The sequence below is a fragment of the Plutella xylostella genome, chromosome 23 (genome assembly GCF_932276165.1).
Source record: "Plutella xylostella chromosome 23, ilPluXylo3.1, whole genome shotgun sequence".
NCBI classification, from domain to species: domain Eukaryota; kingdom Metazoa; phylum Arthropoda; class Insecta; order Lepidoptera; family Plutellidae; genus Plutella; species Plutella xylostella.
In genome coordinates, this window is record NC_064003.1 from 6,429,616 (window position 1) to 6,453,600 (window position 23,985).

The 23,985-nt window shown below is 36.2% G+C and overlaps 1 protein-coding gene across 2 annotated transcripts in view; it reads right to left on the minus strand.

Annotated features, from left to right (window-relative positions):
* LOC105386978 (organic cation transporter protein) overlaps positions 1 to 23,723 on the minus strand; it is a 40,172-nt gene extending 16,449 nt beyond the window's left edge. Inside the window, exon 1 of one of the 2 annotated variants that reach the window (XM_011557632.3) lies at positions 23,256 to 23,723. In XM_011557632.3, the coding sequence (XP_011555934.3) occupies positions 23,256 to 23,331 (76 nt within the window). In that variant the 5' untranslated portion in view covers positions 23,332 to 23,723. Of the gene's footprint in view, positions 1 to 8,922; positions 9,335 to 23,255 lie in introns of those variants that run through there. The other variant, XM_011557633.3, reaches the window with a different exon arrangement.
* Between the last annotated feature and the right edge of the window lie 262 nt (positions 23,724 to 23,985).

The following is a 23,985-nucleotide window of genomic DNA, read 5'->3' on the forward strand; positions in this document are numbered from 1 at the left end:
CCTAAGTACTTAGCTCTTTACCCCAATAGTGGGATAAAAAGTCCAATCAAGGCGTTCCGCTCTGCCCGCTCAGGGAACAAGTGTTGCCCACTGACGTGGTAAATTGGACACAGCGCACAGATTGACGATATACTTACGAACTAGATGTAGTACCTATCACATCCAAAAAAAGCTAAAACTCATCACATCTATAATTACCAATGAATCGCAAATCTTCTAACCGATTACCGACCTAATTCAAAATAAGAGCTCAGTGGTAGAAGTGGGGTTTTATTTGTCGAGACGTTACTTTTGCACTTACAGTCCATCTAGTTCGTATAAAATATCGTTGCCTCCGCGGTATCGCCGCCTCTACATATCGAGGTGACTACGCGACAGGCAAATCGGAGCTCACACATTCAGATACGAACCTCTCGACCGCTGGATGTGGCATTTCGACTACAATGTAAATATACCTACGTTGGGTGCACCCACGATAGTCAGCGACTGACCCTAATCTAACTGACCAATCCTTTCATCACAGCACGGTGACAAACCCTAGTCTAGCTCTTGTGTATGTCACTAACACTACAAGCAAGGTAATTGTATAAATAAGCATCACTAGTTCAACTATAACGTTTTCCAGTGAAAAAATATATAAAAAAAACTTAATATTTCTTACAGATTCACGTAGCTATTAATTGCGCATCACGCGCGGATTGGTATTATAATTCGTAAAAAGATAAATTGTTAGAAACATAAGTATTAGCTAGGTAACTGGGCGTATGACAATAAGAATCTAAATTCATTCTTAATTAATCTTAGATAATATTAATTACACTGTGCCTAAGCGATCCCTAATCACTTTACATCAAGAACATGAAAATAGCTGATGCATCGTGTAATTAGTAGAGTGACTAGAATGATTAATTATTAGGTACATAATGTGTTAGTATCATCATCACCATATACCACAAAGCATTTTTCCTATGCTAATAAGCTTTAATGCTCAACTAATCGATAAGTACTTATCTGTCTAAAATAAATCTACTTACTTATTTAATTATCTAAAAAGCAAATTAATTTTATAGGGCACTTAAAAATTTTCAAAAGACTGAACAGGCTGCAAGGCATATTTATCGACGTAGACAAACGAATTAATTATTTTCACCCATTGTTACCCAAGGGGTGAAAACCGCATCTCCGGAGGTAAAAACAGATTTTTTTTTTATAACCCCGCGAACTGTCATGTAGGGTTTATTCAGGGGTATTCTTAAGACAAAGTACCTATCCTTTTCATTTTGCCGTGACTAGTGCTTTCTTCGCTCGCGGGCGCGAGGGGACGTGTCAGGAAGCGAACGTTCTCAATGAGATGACTCTCGTGATTCGTGATCCGTTCTATACGAGAGTATCAACCAGCAACGCTCTGGAACTATTAGCATGCTGCATGCCATGCGCCTTGTCGGACTGTAATATCGAAAATTACTAACGTTTATAATATTGCAGGGAATGCAATGGTTGCAACTACCTGTTAGGCAATGACTCCCTCATTCACGTATTCGAGTTAGTAGGTACATAATAGTTCAATGGGTTTATTTTTCATGAAGTCATAGTCAAAACTGTTTCATTGGTCATACATTTTAAATTTTAACCTATCTAAAAATTTGAGAGAAAAATTAGTAGGTACCTAACCGGGCTTACCTGTAATGGTACATTTTTATGCATATTGTAATTTTATTGCGCTTTATGTGCAATTTATTTTACTGCATTTTAACCATGTTCATAATAAACCACCAGTACTTAAGTAAGTACCTTTATTTATCGTCGCACCCACTAACCATGGCTATTGTGGTGTATGTAAAAATAAACACATAACATGCTCGTTTCAGTAAATTGCTTGCTTACGTGTTTTTGCAAAATTGTATGATAAAAGGATCCACTTGAAGCTTGCATGTGGCGGCAGTAGGTGAAGGAGACAACAACTATCGAATGTAATTTGACAATCACAATAATTTATGATAATGTATAGTGCCACAAACTTATCTGTTCCGGTGACAGCTCACGTAAATGTGTAATATTTCTTCATTATATAAGATTTTAAGTTTGCCAGTAGTTGTAATTCGCTCTTGTGGTTTCAATAAACCCATCTAATCTATATCAATATATAATTCATTAGTAGATAATTAGATATGGATCAATTTAGTTCGCTCTCACCGGAACAGATAAGTTTGTGGCACTGTAAGAGATAATAGTTTTTGAAAATGCTTTAGATAAGAAAAAAAATACACCACGGTCCTAAAATTTAACCGTATGAACACTATGCTTTAATTTAAAAACTCATTTTCTTCCGGAACATGCGTAGCTAACTTGCTACCGGTGCGGTGGCGTAATTTAACAACCGTCTAAACGGGCCCTTTATCTTATGTCCAGTAGACAGCAGACGTCGGGACCTGCCGACTTAATACAATAATATGGGATTAGTTTCCGTCCACCAATTTAGTGAAGACCACCGGGCCCCTTGCGAAATTGGCAGCATAATAGAACAGAGTACTAACTTGTTTATCGCGTGCATTGTACTCGGGGACTTTGTCATTTTCATTCATGGCTACTATTGAGATGCGCGGTTGTAATAGATTTGTACGCGAAACGTCCTGGATTAAGATCTTGTATGAGTTGTATGGCTAACCTTATAAGTACCGAAGACATTTATTTTCCCTTTACCACTTTTGATGCAAAAATCTTAAAAAAAATTGTGCAAATAATTACAATAATATTTGTGCTAGAATAGATCAATTCACGAATATTATCACCATACATTCCTGACACAAAACCTAACAACACGCTATCCTATTCTGCTACAGAATTTATTCACAATGATGCGATGTCCCATCTCCCTGAGCAACAATCGTGAAGCGTGCCTAGTGGAGCAAGCAAGTACCGAGAGATGCCTTCAGTCAGAGGAACCGAGCTCTGAATAAATAATGCGCCTCGAGACGGCTGCTTTCAAACACTGCTCATGTATTCAGCCCTGCCTCAGGCGATACACCTCAGAACATGTTGCTCCTCTGCTAAAGTAACATTCGCTACGCGCAGTAGTGGCAAGGAACTGAAGGTGGTTTTGATATTAAATATGCAAAGCCTGAAAGTTTCGTGGGGTTGACTGTACCTATACAAGTATACAAGCTCGTTAGGATATTATGTCGCAGGATAGCAGGTTAAATAATAAGGATGTTTTGAAACACGCACACATATACAATTTGTTTTCAGCTATCTAGAACTTAAAATTTCTTTTTTTTTCCATTTTTGCAAGTAATAGATTTACAATACAGGTAGAAAGAGAGTTGTTGAGGTGAACTAGTTGAGTGAGTACCTATAGACGACTTACAGATTTTGATATCAGTGTATTTATTTACTCTTATAATGCTTATTATGTGCTTGATCAAAATAAGAATATTCTTATACTAGCATAAGTACATATCATTTAAAATGCATAGAATATCTTGATGTAGCAAATAGAAAGTGTTATTTACGTTTATCAGTCACAGTCATATTTGCTCAGTATAAACATACATATGTAATAGGTATATCTCACCTACCTAATCCATGCGCTTAGCTCTGACTATATGGCTTAAGTATATCTTTATCTGTTTGTTATCATTTAATTCAAGCAATATATTAATAGAATATGACCTGACAATCAATTCACAACGTGAATTAATTTCTGATTACAGAAACTCTACATCATTTCTGATTTCTTCTATCTCGAGAAAATTGCAAGTACAAAGTACAATATACATAAGACTAACTAGATTATTTTTTTTTTGTTTTATTACCATAAAGTTACTAGTTTTTCTGTACCTCCTGTAGGTTGACTGGTAGAAAATGCTTTTAGCATTAAGTCCACCTTTTGTACACTTATATTTGTGCAATAAAGTATCAAATAAATAAATAAATAAAGATTCAAGGGTAAATGTCAAAATATTCTCGAGAATCTCAAGATTCAACTGCAAACTCATAGATTGTCTAGTCAAGCTTATATTCTGTAAGTCTAGATATATTTCAGGCCACATAAAAGCGAATGAAAACATCGACCGGACCCTTGGGAAATAAAGGTTCGCTCTGAAAACAAACGTAAACGAACGAATATAATAAAGTTACAGAAGATTTACTTCGTACCTAGGGCGTATGATATCAATATCCAATGTTTATAAATATATACATACATACACCGTGCTGGAGACGAATGAAACGAAATAACTGGTTAGAAATAAAAAATAATGAAGATGTCCTTATTAGAGTACTAGAGAAGAGAAATACATTGGAGACTAGATACGACACGGCCGATTCATCACAAATATAATGGAAGGCAAAATAGGAGGGAAGGGAGGAAGAGACTAAGGAAAAGAAGTAGTACTATAAAATTACAGAACTGGCTTGTGACGTTGTGATGGACCACGGTGCCGGGATTCGGCGAGAACTACACCAACAAGAGCGAGGCTCTTTAATGTATGAAGAAGACACACCGATATAATTTCAAGGATAAGCTAATAAGGCTTACAAAAGTGTACATAAATTATGCTATTAATAGATTGATACGTAAAGTATTAGATAGAATATATCTAAAATGCTGCCGGTGAAGGGCAAATGTAGAAATTGCAGGTTGGACCGGACGAGTGAGCGGACCTTGCGACAGCGCCGGCGGTGGAAACTGCACTGTGCTCACTTGTGCTATTGTTAATGACGGTGTTTAATGCACAACCACGCTGATAATAACACTGACTTTCATGTCCTTGAAACTCAAATTACAGGATGACTTCTTACAATCTTCAACCTACTTAGCGACTAGATGCATATGGTATAGATGTAGGCATGGAACAACGCGGACTCAGGTGTACCATCCTCAATGGTTGAAGATGATTTCTTCTATGGGTGGCTGCGTAGGTCGATAACTATAAAATTATTGTCTCTTCCTCAGACTAAAAATATATATCTTTCAAGAACATAATTAAATAAGGTTTAAAAAAATATTTTTTTGGACGCGTGGGTATATTAAATTAGAATTTAACATTTATTGCACTTATTGTTATCTCAATTTAGTATTTTGACCCCGAAAGTATAAATGGTAGCTCACGGTCAGTGAGGTCTTAACTTTTGGCACAAAAGTTTTGAAAAAGGAAATAAAGGATCCCGATTACTTGCACTTCCGGCTGTCAAAGTTGTCCTGTTGTTTATATCCGGTCTCTTGGCCGTAGAGCGGTTACCCTTGCCATTGGGCGGCCATAGCCGTGATTTGAACTTTAATGACCGATGAGGAAACATACCCTTATAAGTAACGCTGTGTTTACATTGCCGAGTGTTTTATTGCAAATACGGCGATGAGACATTGATATCACATTGTTGCCGACATTTTTTAATCGGTCAAAGTCAAAAGGACGAATACTAACGTCAATGATTGACAAAGCACTTCCCATTAGGGAAGGATCTGTTTAGGATACAATGATCACATAAATCTACCTATTTGAATATTCAAGGACTTCCGAGACCGCCTAGATACCACAGAACTTGGCCAACCACAGATTAAAATATTCAGAAGGGATGTACTTACACTTGGTAAGGCAGTGGGTAAGGCGAGCGGGAGCAATTACATAGTAAAACGATCTTGACACAATCTAGGGTCGTGACAAACTGACAGTTACTAAATTAAATACGTAGGGCAGTTGTCAACACTGTAACATTGACATAGGGCACATTCTAAGTTCACGATGATTGTTCTTGCACTCGGTAATGGATGTAGAATGCTCTAGTTAAATAGTTCAATTACATTCTAATTGAATAGTCGGTTAAGTAATTTACTATCCGGTCCGGAATAATTATTTACATTTAATCGCCTCAAACAGTGAGAAATTTTGGTTTGTCAGTTAGATATAAAATTATGTTGACTTTATAACATTATTATATTACTGTGTTATAATATATCTCATTATTTAGAAGTTAATTATATGAATACTAACTCAATGCATTGTTTTTTTTATATTTGTATAGCTGTCGTATGAGTCAAACGGTACTTAGTAGTGGAACTCATTGGTGTCAATGTATCGTGGTATTCGTGGTAAAATCAAAGGGTAAAGTCATTCATCAATACCATTCATTGCATTATCTTACTTTCTGTGGAATAATTAAGCACCAAAAATTACCACTTCTGTAACTCTTTAACAAATTTTAAAATTAAAAAGTTGCAGCGCCTACAAAGCGCGTGATGCGAGTTATGCGAGCTTGCATCGCATAACTCGCATAACATAACGCAATGCGATATTGATTCGCAGTGCTGTGTACAAGCTCTTACGGGCCCTCATGTGAATACTTGTAATACAAACCTGATGTAAAATAAATTAGTGATACCCAACCTTCACTTTCAGAACATACATTATTTATTGATTATTATTGATAATCTCGCTATATTTCTTATTACAAAATATGACAATAGCCCTTCATCACAAGTGTCACCTCATCAATCATGTGATAAGGAATGACCTGCATTCCCGTTGTGATATAATTTAATTACGTTTTAATTACGTATAGGAATCCGTGATCATCAATTAAATTGAAAATTTATGGTTCTCGTGGGCCAGAAAAAAGATTTATATAAATTTTATTAAAGTAAGAATTTATTTGTTTTTGTCATAATATATTAATATGTATTTCATATTATAAAATATATACATAAAATTATATACATACTTACCTGATTATTTTCAAGCAAGTTTACATGGTACTAGCATTACATTTCTCTCATTACATTTCTATTTCTTACACTGACATACCGAAGTACATGAATTTAAATGAATTATATTATTTAGAATTGTAAGTACAGTAGGTAAATAGATAAACGTATAAATCAATTAATTACCAAGGTGTAAACTAATTCGCAATTACGTAGGTAGTTCTTCTAATTAATTGAATCCGTAAGTTAAGTACTTATCATTAAATTGTGTAATCGTAATAGTTTTTATAAAGCAAGGATGTAGTTTATTGATTGAGTTAGGTCAGTACTCTCTACTTAACATAATCTGACCTTCTTAGTAAATTCCGAATCCCTTTTTAAAATAAGACTTATTTAAGTTAATCTGTGAACTAGTTATAGACGGCCGGATCATCTAGCTTCTAACACGTTATACCCGCGTATTGTCCATGTAGAGAATTATGTATAACAAACATATTAAACTCACGGGCAATGAAAAGGTTCCACTTAGAAAAACACCAAATTATACTCCTAAACGGAAAAGGCTAGCTTAATGACGCCTTCTGCAACATTGAAGTACATTTAACAGAGCATCAGGATATTACCAACTAACAACGGTAACATTTTGTTCAAATTTTTAATTAAATGTTTGAAAAAATTGTGGTTGTTTGGTGTCGATATTTTGTGAGTGCAATCATTGCCCGTGAGTGGTTTACAGATCCAGAGGGGCTGAGTTCAATATTACCACATACCTATCCCTATGTCACTTCGTTGATCTACATCATCATCATCATCATTGGCCACGAGATTTGAAGATGATAAATACATAAATGCTTTTAGCATTAAGTCCACCCTTTGTACTTTTATTTGTAATATTAGTACAATAAAGAGCTAAATAAATAGATAGAGATATATCAACGAGTATAAAGCATGATGAAAATGGTGGAACACACAAGGATTATCACGAATACCGACGACAGCTTATTGTACTTAGGATGTCGAAGTGATAAGACACGAACTCTATCCTATGACCTATCTACAAATTAGTTCAGAAAAAATCGAATGAAAATAAAATTCTATCTTACATCCATTTTTCGACAAACTAGGCATAACCCGACAGAATATTTTATACATCTGCTTGAAATGTTAATAAATTATTCTTTCTTTACACTAAAAGCATGCTAGGTATGTAAAACAAACACAAATGTCCCGGAGAAAAAGTTAAGCATGTGTTTCTCTATCAACATTTACAACGCTGAGCTGGATGGACCAATGGAGAGGTAATTAAGGGACACATCATCAACATGTACTTTTTTAAATCCTATCCTTATATTTATTTATAAAAAACACTAGAGATTTACTAATAAAATCGATATCTTAAAAACTGGCTTTTTTAACATGAGGCATTTAACATGTAGTAATTTTTCTATTTTATCGATTGATAATACACATATAATCAGTAGGTACCTACATAGGTACTACGTAAACAATACGTAACAATAGAATACCGTAAAATTCAGGATACTTATCACTTTCGACATACCTGATTGCGGTATAGGTACAGTCATAGATGTATCGAAAAAGATATAAAATTTAATTCAATTTGTTTTCGTTTAACGGAAAGGGTGTCATATATTATAGTGCTATGGCAGAACTTTACATGCAAATCTTTAGTACGTATGTTGTGTTTGTGACTGCCTGATGAGAATGCGCCCGGTCAACCGTGCAGATTGAAAATTCTATGTAAAAGTACCCTTGTATAGGAATACTATAATATGAAATAGATGGACAGATAGAGTACCTATGTAGGTACTGATGGTGGTTGTAACTCAGTTGTAACAGGTTAAATAAGACAATAACTGGGCGGTGCGGCGGTGGCGGTCTTATCGCAATAAGTATCTAACTACTTATATTTTATTTTATGCCTATAAACTATTTTATTCTTGTTTCTCTATTAAATACTTTTCATTGTTTCTTTTTCAACAGATTTGACATGAAGTTAACAACGGGGAATTTACAAAGAATGTTTTGAGACAAATATTCGACACGATTCGTAATTCACCTGTTGTATGAATGTTAAATGACGGTTTTTGCGGTATTTAACTGGGTAATGATCTCAAATAATTGTTTTTTTATGGCTGATAAGAGTGACAAACAGAACTAACTTAATGATAGAAGAGTGGCAGGTACAAATAGGTACTTACTTTTGAACAAGCCCATTTTGAAGTATTTTCTTAAAAAGTCCGCAAAAGTTTGTTTATTTACTTCGCCCATGTGTGCTTTTATTGTCCACTTTAACCCACAATTAACTACAATTATAATTAACTTAAACTTCAAAAAATCTCTGGATGGGACTAAAAGAACTCTACCATTTTGTGTGTTCACATTTGATTAGAAAAAAAAGTTCTGAAAAACGACGGATATATATTTCGTTCGCGTATGTAGCAATGGAGCGCGGGATCTAGACTGAAGCCGTGCGCCGGCGCAGCGCGGTGGACCAACTAGCAAACCTCATGTAAATTCGCGACTGCAAGGCGAAATTGCTTCGCACGCACACATACACAACCTACTCTGTTGTCTAGGTCTGGATCTGGTCGCCAATTGCAGGGCTTTAGTTATTTATTTATTATGTATCTATGTAGTTGATATAGGTAGGTTTACACTTTCAAGTGATCTGTGCTGGAATCTGTTATCAAGATATATTTGTTGAAGTTCTATTCGTAATCAAACAGATCAACATTATAGATAGATCCGTTCAGTTATCAACTCATCAGGCAAAAACGAGAGACGTAGTGATTAAGAGAGCGTCAATACTTTTACCAGGACAATTTAATTTTTACCTGAACTAATTTATTTTTTACCTGAAATATTTTAGTTTTACCTGAAATCGGCATCATACAAAGCAGGTACATTTAACTTTTATTTTAGGAGGAAGAGGAGGATTGTAAGATAAATATAAGTTTTGAAATAATTCTTCGGCGAAATGCATAGAAAAACTAAATTTCCTTGTAAATTAAAATCTTTTAGTCAACGAATATTCATGTAAGTATCATGCAATAACCTCACACAAGGTTGTGCGACGATAAAGTTGCGCCTTGTAATACAAAGAATAAGTACTTAAATCTATAGGTATTTGGAAGATCAGGTCCGATTTATATTTAGTATTAGGAAGTAGGTGACGATTTATGTGTTAATTTAATGTATTTAGTTTACTTTTTGCTACGACTAAATTGTATAGGGTACTAACCTGATTAGACCCTGACAATTATTACGAAATTATTTTCGTTAACAATACAAATCTAAAAATGTACTTAGTTGTTAAACCTAGTCTTGGAGGCCTTGGGACATAAACATCTGACAGTCAGGTTGACCACTTACCCGACAACTCTCTCAGCACATGCTTGCTTGTGTTGGGGTCCACCAACCCGCACTAGGCCCGCGCTGGGACTAGGCCTAAGAACCCGTGCCCCAGTAGTGGTTGGGACGTGATAGGTTGTGACGATGATGAAGTAGTAAAATTAAATAAATAACTCCCACTTATTCAGGTTTCACCGTAGGTAATACCTACATTCTCAGAATTGGCGACGATAATGCACCGCCCCGGTAGAGGTTATCAGCTCCTCCCGCGTACAGGTGTAAGGCCCTATACGGAAAGAAATCTGGCTAAAATAGTATGAAACTGACAGATCAGCGCAGCTTTAGCAAACTTTCTTCCTGTTGTATAGTGCTTAAGGGCGCGCGGGACATTATGTAAGGTGGTGCATCGTTTTTGGGGCCATTGTGTTCGACTACTATGTAACCATAGTCAAACATTAGTCAATTTTGCCCATGTGTGAACAGAAGAGTTAATAAATGAATATATAAGAGACACTAAACTAGTTCACCCGACTAGTTCTAGACCCCCCGCAGACTGCAGACTTTTAGTCGGCCGATAGTTTGGTCGGCTCCATCTAAGTACCTCTTATCTTGTCGACCACAAACGAAATTAAAAAGTTAAAATGACATAGCACCAAATTATAAGACCATTAAGCAGAACATAAATCTAACATGCAGCGATGTTATTGGTTGAACTGGCGGTGAGATGGACTCAATGCTTAGGTAGGGTAGGATAGATTTAGGTACTCAAGTAGACTCTGGGACTTGTAAAAAAGGTGAAAAGCGGCATCTTGATGGAGATCATTAAGATATCTTTCCAAAATTAAAAGGAATTCAAGTAACTATAGCCTACGTACAAACACACATATTATACGTAGTTCACTTCATGCAACAACTTCGATACAACTACCATGGAAGTAGAAAAAAAGTCTTTTTTTCTACTTCCATGACAACTACAATAATAATTTTGGACTGCATATTTTAATTTTGTTTACGGTAAGACATCTATTATAATCAATACAATAATTATATTCATGAAGTGTAAAAACAAAAAAAAATAAACAGAAATAATATTTGGAAATTTTAAAATAAATTTAATATTTCATTCGTAGCACTGTGCTACGCCGGTTGCTACGAGCCTCGCTACGAGGTGAGGAGTCCTATCCCATCCCATTATTTTTTCTTTCTGTTTATGCCATTTAGGTATGTTTTGTTATTACTTATGAAAAAAAAACGTTATTTTACCTCTAGATCATTTATTTAGTTACCTTTAGACTCTAGAGGCTACACCGAAAAGATCGGGAATAGAATACTTAGGAATAAATTAGAGTGAAACCTTTTTGGTGTATCAAATGTAGTGTTTTTTCAAACATAATTCCATTTTCGAATTTTAAAAAAAGTTAAAAATAAAAGAGTATTGACCATTTGAATTTGACAAGTCGGTGTAAAAAATGGAGCTTACGCGGGAACATTTCCGTGCAATAATTTTTCACAACTTTCGTCGAGGTTTATCTCAAGAACAATGTCTCGCCGAGCTTGTTTCTATATATAATAAACTTGAAGCACCAAGTAAAACGACTATATATCGTTGGTATTCTGAGTTTCGCCGTGGACGTTCCTCTCTTACCACAGTCCCTTCTACTGGTCGGCCAAAAACAGCGGTAACACAAGATAACATCGATGCTGTACGCCAGTTAATAAAAGAAGATAGACATGTGACATACGAGCAGATTCGGGCTTCTCTCAGCATTGGTATGACAGCCATTCAAACCATTTTACATGAAGAACTGGGTGTCAAGAAGTTAGTTTCGCGCTGGGTGCCCCACCGTTTGACCGAGGAACAAAAGTCGGCTCGTGTTAATTGGTGTCGATCTGCTCTGCAACGGTTCAATGGAGGCAGTTCAAATGTTGTCTACAATATCGTCTCTGGTGATGAATCGTGGATTTATTCATATGAGCCCGAAAGAAAACATCAATCGGCAGTTTGGGTCTTCGAAGGTGAGGTCAAGCCAACAAAAGTTATTCGCTCACGCAGCGTGTCGAAAAAAATGGTCGCTTCGTTTGTATCGAAAACTGGCCATGTGGCTACGATTCCATTACAAGAACAAAGGACGGTTACTGCTGATTGGTACACAACAGTTTGTTTGCCGGAAGTCGTAAGAGAACTTCGTAAAACTAACCCGAATCGTCGTATAATCCTTCACCACGATAATGCAAGCTCTCATACCGCTCGCAAAACAAGAACATTTTTAAATATGGAAAACGTGGAGTTGATGGACCATCCTCCGTATAGCCCTGATCTGAGCCCCAATGATTATTTTACATTCCCAAGAATTAAAGATATGCTACGTGGTCAACGGTTTAGCGGCCCAGAAGACGCGGTCGAAGCTTACAAATCAGCTGTTTTGACAGTATCCACTTCAGACTGGAATTACTGTTTCAATGATTGGTTTAATCGAATGAAAAAGTGCATTGAATGTCACGGAGACTACTTTGAAAAACAATAAAAGTAAATAATATTATGATATCTTTGTACTTTTTTCTATTCCCGATCATTTACTAACATTTTTTTATAGCCAGTTTCACTATTGGTCTTTAAAATGTGATTATTACGTTGCACCTTTGCAAGCACCTTACAATCTATACATATAGAACTCGTGTAATAAAATGGTAATGGAATTAAAAGAGGTAAGTAAGTAGTCAAATATTTGGTATAATGAGAGCAAAGGAAAGCGGCTTAACAAAAAAAACACTGGTAATCCAGTCAAAACAAAGGTTAAGTGATAAAAACCCCTTCATTTTTAGCACATTGTAATTGTATTTTAAAGAGTGCAAACTGACCCTTTTGTTTTCTAGAAACTAGAAGCAGTTTCTTTTTTAAATTACCTGAATTTAAATGAAAGGAAGTAGCAGGTACTTAGCCCTCATTGATAACAATTTGCAGTAATTAGATGTGTTGGTGACGCATACATTGACAGATTTTTTCGCAGGTACACAGGTGCGGTGTGCTTTTGTTAGAAGTAATTAGATAATTGGGCATGTCTTACTTTCGCCAGTATATAAAGGGTGGATTCCCAAATTTACGTCACATTTCGAATCCTGTGCTCATCTGGGTCGGTTCTGGAAGACCAGAAACTATCGAACATTATTTGTACTTATCCAGTTTCAGTGATATTGTTCATCCACTGTAAGTATTCATATATATTTCATTTTTCTATTTTACTTAAATCATGTTTCCTTTTGTCGTCCTTTTCCTCTTAAATTTTATGTTACTTTTCCTGATCCCCTGATTCATACTAAACCTGTGTATTCCATATACCTCTAATTTGCATTTTGCAGCTGCTAATAATCGAATCAAATATCACTGTTTTTGTCTTTTGCAGATGAACTACCTCATCATTATTCTGCTGGCCGGCGCGTCCCTCCACTGCGCGTCCGCAGCCAGCCTGCCCCGGGGCGGCCCGGCCGACGGCCCAGAGTACCCCGTCCAGGGCAAGTCCCTCGACATCGGCGGCCTCGGGCCCATCATCTCCCTCGTCAAGTACCAGTTCCGGGAAATCATAGAAGAAATCTGCCAACAAGCCCTCAAGTTCATCCTCGACGAATTCCACATCTACAAGATCAACGTACTCCGGAAACTTGGGAAGTACACCCTGTCTGATGTCTTCCACACGATGTTCGATGGAGTCGCCGACTTCGTGACCGACACCAGCCTGGACGAAGACGAGTCAGGTGACAGCTTCGATGAAGACGAAGCCGCCAGTGAGACGAGTTCAGTGACCCCCGCACCAGCTGAGTCAGACCTGGCATACCTGCCCTACGAGTGGAGGCAAGCCAGCCCTAGGGCTAAGCGAACGTAATTGTAGTAGACGTATTAATAGGGTGACTTAATTGTTGTGATTATAGGATAAGGTTAATTTATTTAAATAAAAACACTACTTACTGAATCATGTCTAGTTTTTTGTTTTACCTACAAATAGCAGTTATGTTACATTTAGCTATTCTAAAATACTAGGCACTTTTAACTACCTAACATTATTTGGTATTTAATCATAAAAAAAAAACATATTAAATAATATATCATTTTATTACCAAGTAATCTTCATTAGGATAGAGTTAATTGGATATCGCATCGTTATTAAACAGATAAACATTTACCTAGCAGAATTTAATCAGAGTAACTAATTGCTATTTTAAAATACCAGGTGCTTGAACTCTTTTTCTCTTTTTTGTCCTTACGAAACGGTACTAGAAAAAAAAACTAGTACCTACCCATGTTTTTTTGACGTAATATATTCCTGCAACATTTCTGTCCCTACTTCTACTCTTTATCTTTGATTGATTAATTAATCAAGCATGAGTTTTTAAAAGTATGTTAATCAATTCAATATAATAGTAATCGGGCGGACGGATAAACAGTTTCATTCTGAAGAATAATTCCACTAAATTAGTACCTTCCTAATTTTCCAATTACCTCCTCAGTACAGTGGGCTGCAAAGAAAACTAATAAGCAATGTCACTTATGTACTCATAAGTACATATTCTCCTCGGCCATTCCTCAGAGTCTGAACACAAAAGTCTTCAACCAGTGCGTCCTGCCAGTGATGACACTGACGGTAGGACTGGTCCACCGATTAAAAGTCGCTCAGCGTGCTATGGAGAGGGCTATGCTTGGGGTTTCTCTGATGCATCATATCAGAAATGAGGTTATCCGTCAGAGGACTAAGGTTACCGACATAGCTGTCAAAATATGCAAGCTGAAGTGGCATTGGGCTGGTCATATCTGATAACCGATAACCGAAAAACCGATAACCGTTGGGGTAGACGAGTTCTCGAGTGGAGATCAGGCAAACGCAGCGTGGGACGCCCTCCTGCCCGCTGTACTGACGACCTTAGGCGGGTAGCCGGTAGTGGTTGGATGAGGAAGGCCGAGGACCGAGTGCTGTGGCGTTCCTTGGGAGAGGCCTATGTCCAGCAGTGGATGATAATTGGCTGATGATGATGATAATGAAGTACTCATATATACTTATGTAGATACTACGCAATTCGTTAACCGTACCAACTGCAGTGGAAGGTATATTATTGGAGTAACCCATCGATGGATAAGCATTCAATACGTGTCATGACTGTAAAAAGTGCTTGATTTGATAGCGATGCAAAACGGATCATCTCAGGTATGCATGATAGCGATCGAGTAGGTACCTATAGTGCATGAAGAGAGATGTTTTCGCGAACTAAAAAGATACAATGTGAGAAATAAAACTGCTTCCGAATAAAAATTCATTCGACCAACATAGAGAAGCAATTTTACTTCGTAGAACAAAAGTTGCTTAGGCCCATAGCAGACTGTGTTTTTTATGCGCGCCGACGACGCGCGTATTAAGAACGCGCGTTTTCGGCGCCGTAGACGCTGATTCGCGTTTGCTTTGATGATATACCGGGTGATTGGTAAGTCGATGTATTCCATCAAATGGGTTATAGACGAAAGCATTTCCAGTCGATTGAACCCCATAATGCATTATCCAAAAGTCAACCATTTCTGAGTTAATTAAGTTTTAAGTTTTTTTTTATTTTTCCCAAAATTTATGTTCAAAAGCAAAATATTTAAAAAAACTAGCAATTTTTTAAATACTATTTTAATTTTTTTGCATTAATGACACCTTAACCAAGTAATTACAACCATTAAATGCGCAATATCCAACTTAATTTAGACACAGTGCTTCAAAATAGGTGAAACCATATAATTAATTGACTAAGGTGTCACTGATGCAAAACAATCAAAAAAGTATTTAAAAAATGGTTAGTTTTTTAAATATTTTGCTTTTAAACATAAATTTTGGGAAAAATCTAAAAAAACTTAAAACTTAAATAACTCAGAAATGGTTGACTTTCGGATAATGCATTATGGGGTTCAATCGACTAGAAATGCCTTCGTCTATGACCCATTTAAAGGAATACATCGACTTTCCAATCACCCTGTATACAAACGCGCGTACAAAGGAGCGGAGTAGGGGCAGAGGGCAGAGGCTACGAGCAAATACAGTGCGTATACGCGCTGTAGAGGCGCGTTTCACGATCGCCCCGTGTGCTTAGAGTTACAAGATTGCGTTCAAACCTCGTATGAAGCGCGTATACGCGCGTCATCTGCGCGTCGTCGGCGCGCATAAAAAACGCAGTCTGCTATGGGCCTAGAATGACCTCCAGTGTCACCCTTTCGGTCTTACACCATTTTTGCACCTACCGTATAGGTATAGGTACCTACTTAGTAAATTTCAAAAGCCGGGTCCAAAAATGGTGAAAAGCTCTTTTATGATTAAAATAATGCTAAAAGCTAAGGTTACAATAACTAGTTAATCACAAGCCGTAGTTATACCTACATATACCTTAATACACATACATAAGTAATGGCTCAATAATTATGAGCCAGGAAGCTATGCACGGTTGCCCTACAGCTGCATTTATTGTAAAAATTGATATCAATGTGTTTCTGTGTTCCGTAAAGTACAGTTGAAGCCAACCATGCACTTGTGTATGACTTGAAAAAGACCCAAATCCATAGTTATTTTCTCAATTTCTCGATATCTGCACAGCTTCCGTCATGATCGAAAGTGCCAGTTATCACTTTTATAGGCACTATAATAGGCTTCTTCCAAGGAGCGTCGTGCGCTACAACGCTCTTCCCACGAAACTACGGTCTTCCTACCTAGTCATCAGTATACATGTAGAGATAATGACGAATGGTCCGCTGAAGTCTGCTTACAGTTTAGTTAGAGATAAGTAGACACTTCATTTAAATGTTATCCATCAAAGTATAGGAAATATAGCGAGGCATAAAGTAGCTATACATATTGTTATGGACCATAGAACAACGCGGAATTGGGTGACCATTCATAATCAATGCTATGGACCGGGAAACATTGCGGTTTTAGAGAAGAGATTTTAACCGATTGTAGAAGATGAAGAGGCAAAATGAATGATGCCCTCTGACCCGCTGAATAGAACTGGCGATGGCGACTGTGGCGACCTTAGACAGGAACGGTTCTAGAAATTCAATTAGATACAATATTGTTTCAATTCGTTGCATTTTTACATCACCTTCGCACTATTATATTAAATAAATCAGAGAATGTCCTCGACATAGATTTTCAGATTCAATAAAAATATGCCATTTCTTTGTAACTATGCATTTATTTAAATTTAAACTAGACTTTACGAGGTTAAGACTGAGATTAAGAATCATTGCAATCAACTTTGTTCAATAGCAGAAGGTAGACTATACTTATTTATGATCCTACCGATACCGAAGTAAATAAGTCTTTCGGCAGTTCTTTGTTTATTTCAGCCTGCTAACTTATTAATACATTATCACTTAGGTATCTATGTATATTATTCATCAATCATAGAATCAGGTAAATATATGGAATAAATGAGTGTACTGTATGTTTGTTACCTGTTCACGCCAAAACGGGTGAACCGATTCTAATGAAATTTCGTATGGAGTTAGCAGACACTCTGAATTAACACAAGCTACTTTTTATCGCGAAATTATCACGGGAAACTTTTTAAGGCATAGCTCGCAGGAACAGCTAGTGAATGATAATAATATAGTTGCTTGTGTGATGTGAGTGGAGTTTCAAAGACGATGGCCCATCTCACATCCTACCTTTCACAGTAGGAATAGGACGATACGAGGAAGGTTTTAATCTGTTGCCCAAAAATATACTATTTTGCGACATAAACACGATGCCGATGATAATATGAAGATAGTACGAGCATACTTCCTTAACTTATGTCACCAAATAAGGAAGAAACCTTATAAAACCGCGTTGCCTCCTAAATGCTTTCAGGGGAACTCCACAATGCGTTATATCATCTACTAAAAATGTTGAATATATATAAATGAATCCATAAATAACAGAAGATCTGTCTAGATTTTATTTACCTCGCTACGTAGTTCGTAGTGTATGTATTCTAATTCTAATATCTACTTAATGAATACTAAGTCACGCACGATATGATTAGCACTGAGTGTCGGGAATACGAACCAACACAGCCTTGTTCAAGAAACAAGCGTAAGCTCTGTGATCTCACACAAGACTTGTTTAAATCTCGTTTATTTATCTAAGGTATTGCACAAGTGTATGTTGTGATTGCCGGCACGCTCGACATTGGTTTAATGATTTTAACAACCGCGAGTAGTACATAGAGACAGCTTTTAGTAGTTTACGGTTAACTTCCAACTAAGAAACCATTTGTTTAACTCGTTTAAAGAATATAGTCGTTTAATCGTTTAAATATACTCACCGACATTGAAAAAGTTCCAGTGAGAAAAACGCCAAATTACTCTTAGACGGAAAAAACTAACTTAAGTAACGTCGCCTTCTGTAATATTTATTTAAGTTCATTTTTAACGGTGCATTAGAATATTACCAACTAAAACAAATTTTGTTCAAAATTCCTATTAAATGTAAAAATAGGGGCTCTTTGGTGTCAGCATTTTGTAAGTGGAACTGTTTCTTTGCTCGTGAGTGTACATAGTATTACCTGACATTCCTAATTCATTAGTACTTATTGCATTCTATGACTATTTATCGAATGGTTTAGGGATGCAATTCAATCTCTATTCATTCCGCGGTTGAACACCCCAGAAACAATTTGTAAGTGCTCAATTTTTGGTAATAATTCAGATAAAGAACTTTTATTTTCTATCGAAGCTTTAATGAACCATCTAAAATGTAAATTTTAAATACCATCATTTACATGCTGTCACAAATAAATCAAAACAAAACCAGTTAGTATTTGGCACACCTATTAGTCAAAATAAATAAGACAAAAATTTAAGACATGAACATGAATAGTTTATCTGCATAAACTAAACAAAAAGGAAGGTCACAGAGGTAAAAAAATTGAGATGCCATCTAATAGGTAATCAATAATTTACCGTAACTTGAAGCACCTACCTATTTAAATGTTAATGAATAAGCATAGGGTATGGGTTATATCAGTCAGGGATGGCAAGAGTGTATAGGGAAGGGAAAGGGAAGGGAGAGAAGGGGGAGGAAGCATGTAGAAAGGGAAGGTAATGGAGGGAATGGGGATAAAATGTTAACCATGTAGGTTAACATTTTTAGTAGTGTAGTAATTTTTAAACTAGATGTTTTCTTTAGCCATGCCAAACAAAGAATGCAAATTGAGTTAGTGCTAGGTTATTTGCTTATTACATACATTTGTATCTCGGTTTTATTTTCACGTTGGTAACGTTACCGTTGGCCGAAATAAGGATGCGGCTATATAGGGTTGTAAAATTTCGCTTTTAACATTGATAATAATTTATTAAATTTTTATTAGTCCTTTTGACCAGCTCAAAGGTCTCGAATCAGTTAGTATATTGTATATAATTATATATTGTATCGAATATTGTCGTAATCTCCCATACTTTAATATATACCTAAAGTAGGTATTTCTATTTACGTTAGTTGAGAAATGTAGTTCAGCTCATGACCATGACCATCACAATCATGTTACATTTCTCGGATCGGTTACGTTTTTCATTAGGCTGTGACATTTACCACTAACCTATCTAGCATGCACAATTAACACAGTTTCATTCAATGCAACACTTGTGCTCATTGTTACTTAAAAAACCCTGTTCTTATTTTGAAATTGCATAAATCATAAAATAAATGCTAACGTCTTTAATCACTGTGAAGGGGTAGTCAGAGGTATTTTGATTACGTATTGAAATTTAATGTAATTAATTTATAGAAATCCTATATTTGTAATAATTATCTGGTAATTATTATTTTTTAGAAATTGTTTGTTGGCTATGTGTCGGTGGCCTTACAGTGTACAATACTCAGCGCATGTTTACGGTCGGCGGGTTCCACATTGATTCGCGCCGGTTCTCTCGTGTTACGAACAAATGTGTATCTAACTAATCCCAACTTTTAGCTCACAAACATAATATATATTATGCCATGACTCAAAAATAACTAGGTTGGTACATTCAAAAACGTTATAGATTTCAGGTTACGTTTTGCCTGATAATAATATTATAAGTAGTTGTATTATTATTCAAATTACTTGTCGTGATATCGTTGTCTTCTAAAGATCCACTTGTAATCAATAGAAGATACTTAATTGTAATAGTTATAAGTAGGTACTACTGATATTGCATATTTACAGTAGCCGGCAAAAATAAGCATAACATTTAAATAAATATAACTAGGTAGTCTAAGGTATTATATATAGTATCTTACAACAATTAAGTAAGTTCCAAGCTTATACAGCTAGAGCGTACATTTTCTATATGAAAAAGACCCGCAAAACAGTTTTATTTTTATTTTAGTCCTTCATAGTAGTTTTAAAAAGTTTTAATATGCGTGGTTGTATAACCTTTTGATTTTTTGCGTTAATGTACTGTGTTAGAAAAAAGGGGGTATCTATGTAAGTAGGCACTTACTAACGTAGGTATCAGTTTTGCAACTCTTAGTACACAATAATAAAAATATACTTACTATAAAATAAACACAACACAACCTAATTTTGCCGGCCAGTGTACTTAAGTATAACACTCGTGAAGTGTTTACAAACTACTATTTATAACAATATTTATACCAATCTCTGTAAAAGTGGTTTTCACATTAGAACTTAAGAATTCTGCAACTATGTAACTTTAAATAATAATTGATATCAATAGCTTTGTTCGTGAAACGTATAATGAGTACCAACCCGTTCCAATACAACGAAATTAGTATTCATAAATGCGACGATATCATGTAGTTTTAAATGTTTTCACTATTAAATTGCGTCACAAGGCCATACCTTTGATTTAATAGGATACGGATGACATTTCATTGGGTTTTATTTTAATCAGACCGGATACAGAGATTGGGGCCTTGGTCAGACACTCGGCAGTGTGCAGCTATTCTCACTGTATTCGGTATTTTAGACTATCCACGGTCAGGTAATACATTGATTACTGATTAGAAGACAAATGAGCTCGAATTTGGATATACTTAAAGCCTTGAATTTCAATCACTTGACTTTCTAAAAAAACTCTTACTTAGGTAGGTATCAGTACGAGTCACTATCACTATAACTAAAACTAAGAACAATAAGTTTTTGCTTAGAGGTATATATGTCGCAGGCATCTGGTTGAATCTCCTATTTGATTGAACCACTAGCCCGTTCATTGGATGGCGCTATTCAGTTGTATGACTAGGCCGAATGTTGATTCTACAAGCGTCACAAAACGTCCAACTAGTTAGCTGACTTAAAATCAGTCAGGTGGTGAATAAAACAAATATGGCGTCTAACAGCTAACAGCTGACACAAAAAGCACTTATATTGTTAGTTTTTTGAAAATAAATTAGCTTTAAAGTGCGTTATTTGTGTTAAAATAGTGTGAAAACATGGATTTACCTATTATCACGCCGCGGGCGGATAGTTTCAGAGAAAAAATTGTGGCTAAACTGGAAAGTTATGAACAACAATATGAAGGTACGTTTATTGTTATTGTTTAGTTAATTTGTGAGATAAGAGCTTTGTAACATAGTCTTTTTGTTGACTCTTGTCTGGTCATGTTCACCCTAACCAGAAATTACAAAGTTGCTATATTATATCCCATTCAACGACTTCGCTGAATGACGTTCAGTCAAGATGTCGAACGTTACAATCAACGACTTGACGAGTTGTCCTTCAGTCATACAACTGAATAGCGCCATCCAATGAACGGGCTAGCGGTTCAATCAAAAAGAAGATTAAACCAGATGCCTGCGACATATATATTGGGATCAGCTGTAAGAAATTCATCGTAGGCTCATCGCTGAATATCGCCTATGTCAAAATATAATACCTAATTATGAAAAAGTCATGAATTATAGAGCTTCTACTATGTTATTGTATTTTTACGTTTCCTTATGTCTGGTAAGTAAAGTTGGTTTTCCTTTGCAGGCGTCAAATATGTATGGGATTTCGAATGTCTAAAAACGCTAAAAACCAATAATATAATGGACAGAGTATAATTGATTAGCCAACTACAATTCTTCAGTATAGGTATACTTACATCTCACTTAAAAGGTTGCCTGCAGGAATTTAAAGAATAACCCATCTTTGAAAGGCATGTAGGTATTAGGTACTATTTATACGTATTCCGTAAAAATACTATATTTTTGTACTTAAAATAAAATATAAGTAAGGCTTACCTATACCTTGTTTGATTCATTCCGATATCAACTGACCAAATCCAAATAAACGAAACAAAAGAAAGACGAACGCAAAACCAGGTTTTTACCAAAAAAAAACATGAATACACATTGAATGAGACATTTTACATACTTTATAGTGGAACGTGTTTAGAAATATTTTTAGTAGTCGGGATGCCCTGAACAGGTTTAGGCGGCAGGTCAGCGGATTGGACACCGGGCACTTAAGTAGATGGTACCGTCAACAATAACAATAAGTTAAAAGTTACCACCCCGCTAACTGTTTCATTCTAAGAATCATTATATTATGTGAAAATAGCAAGACATATGAAAATTATATTTAATATTTTGACTTTTTCTTTTCGCTTTCACTCCTCAGCGGAATAAAATGAAAGTGTATGCGCTGGGGGTGCATATGAACATTTTTCTTTTGCTGACTGTACATGGTAGGTTTGTACGTGTCTCAAGAATTCTGCATTCCACGCTTCACTTTTGCAATCCCCATTTGTTTACAAACGCTGGTAGAATCCTAAGGCCAAGTTAACGACTGAACAGTTGTTGTTCTAGGCTGTTTGTAGGGTTTGCTAAATGTTACATACTAACCTTTAACAATTTTACAGTTTCTCTTTAAAAACAACCAATTATCCTTTTAAATGTGAAGACTTAGTTTTATTTGGTATCTGATTTCATACCCTGTACTTAATGTACTTATTCATAACTTATGCAAAGTTTTGTGACCAATTTGTTTTCTTTTTGGGAAAGTATTTCTGGTTTTCAGATTTAAAGTTCCAATTTATTGCTATTATTATAATATTCGTTCAATCTTCCAATATTTAAGTGCCCAAGTAGGTACCTGTAAATTTTACTTGATTTTCTTTAGCTCGTAGTTAATATATATATACCCAAAACAAAACTCCGTATACAACTACCACCCTTATCACAAATGCAAGACGTACTAGTATGCCGTGCGCGGTGGTCCAGCAGCAGTTCTTGCAGCTCAGCCGGCTGCGGACTCAGCTCCTCACTACCCATGATTGTCTCTGGTACTATTCACTCACACAGAATCACTTATTACAGCTATGGTCCCGGGTCATGACGCTAGGTCCACACTCACACAAAATCACTAGTCTCGGGTCATGACGCTAGGTCCACACTTATATAAATTCACGTAAGTATTGTGATGTCGCTTGCGGCGGGTCCAGCGCAGCATGGTACGCGGCAGGGGCAGGTGGCAGCCGCACTCCGACTGAGCGGTCAAGGGTTGCTCAGACACCGCCCACGCGCACCTCAAACTGGCTCAAACCCATGCGGGTTCATCAGACGGAAAACGCGTTTTCGCAGCGTCACAGATCGCTAGACGTTTTCCTAAATGTGTTTCTGTTTTTCCCTGCGCTAAATCTAACTGCGTTTGCTGCGCGACTGTCTTTGATTACTGGTTGTTTATTGTATAGTAAGTAGTGTAATAATTAATCAAGCTAGGTGCAGAATCGACTACGCAGCATTTGTTGTAGATTAGGAACTGGTAGTTCTGGTTTCGTTGTTTATGTTATTTATAAGATCAAGTAAGTGGATAAATATTGGTAGTAAATATTTACGGTGGTCGGTGGTCAGTTAAATAGGATAACCCTTGGCTGGTTCTTTTAAACAATAAAGGGGTATCCAAGGGCGTACCCAGGATTTCAGCTA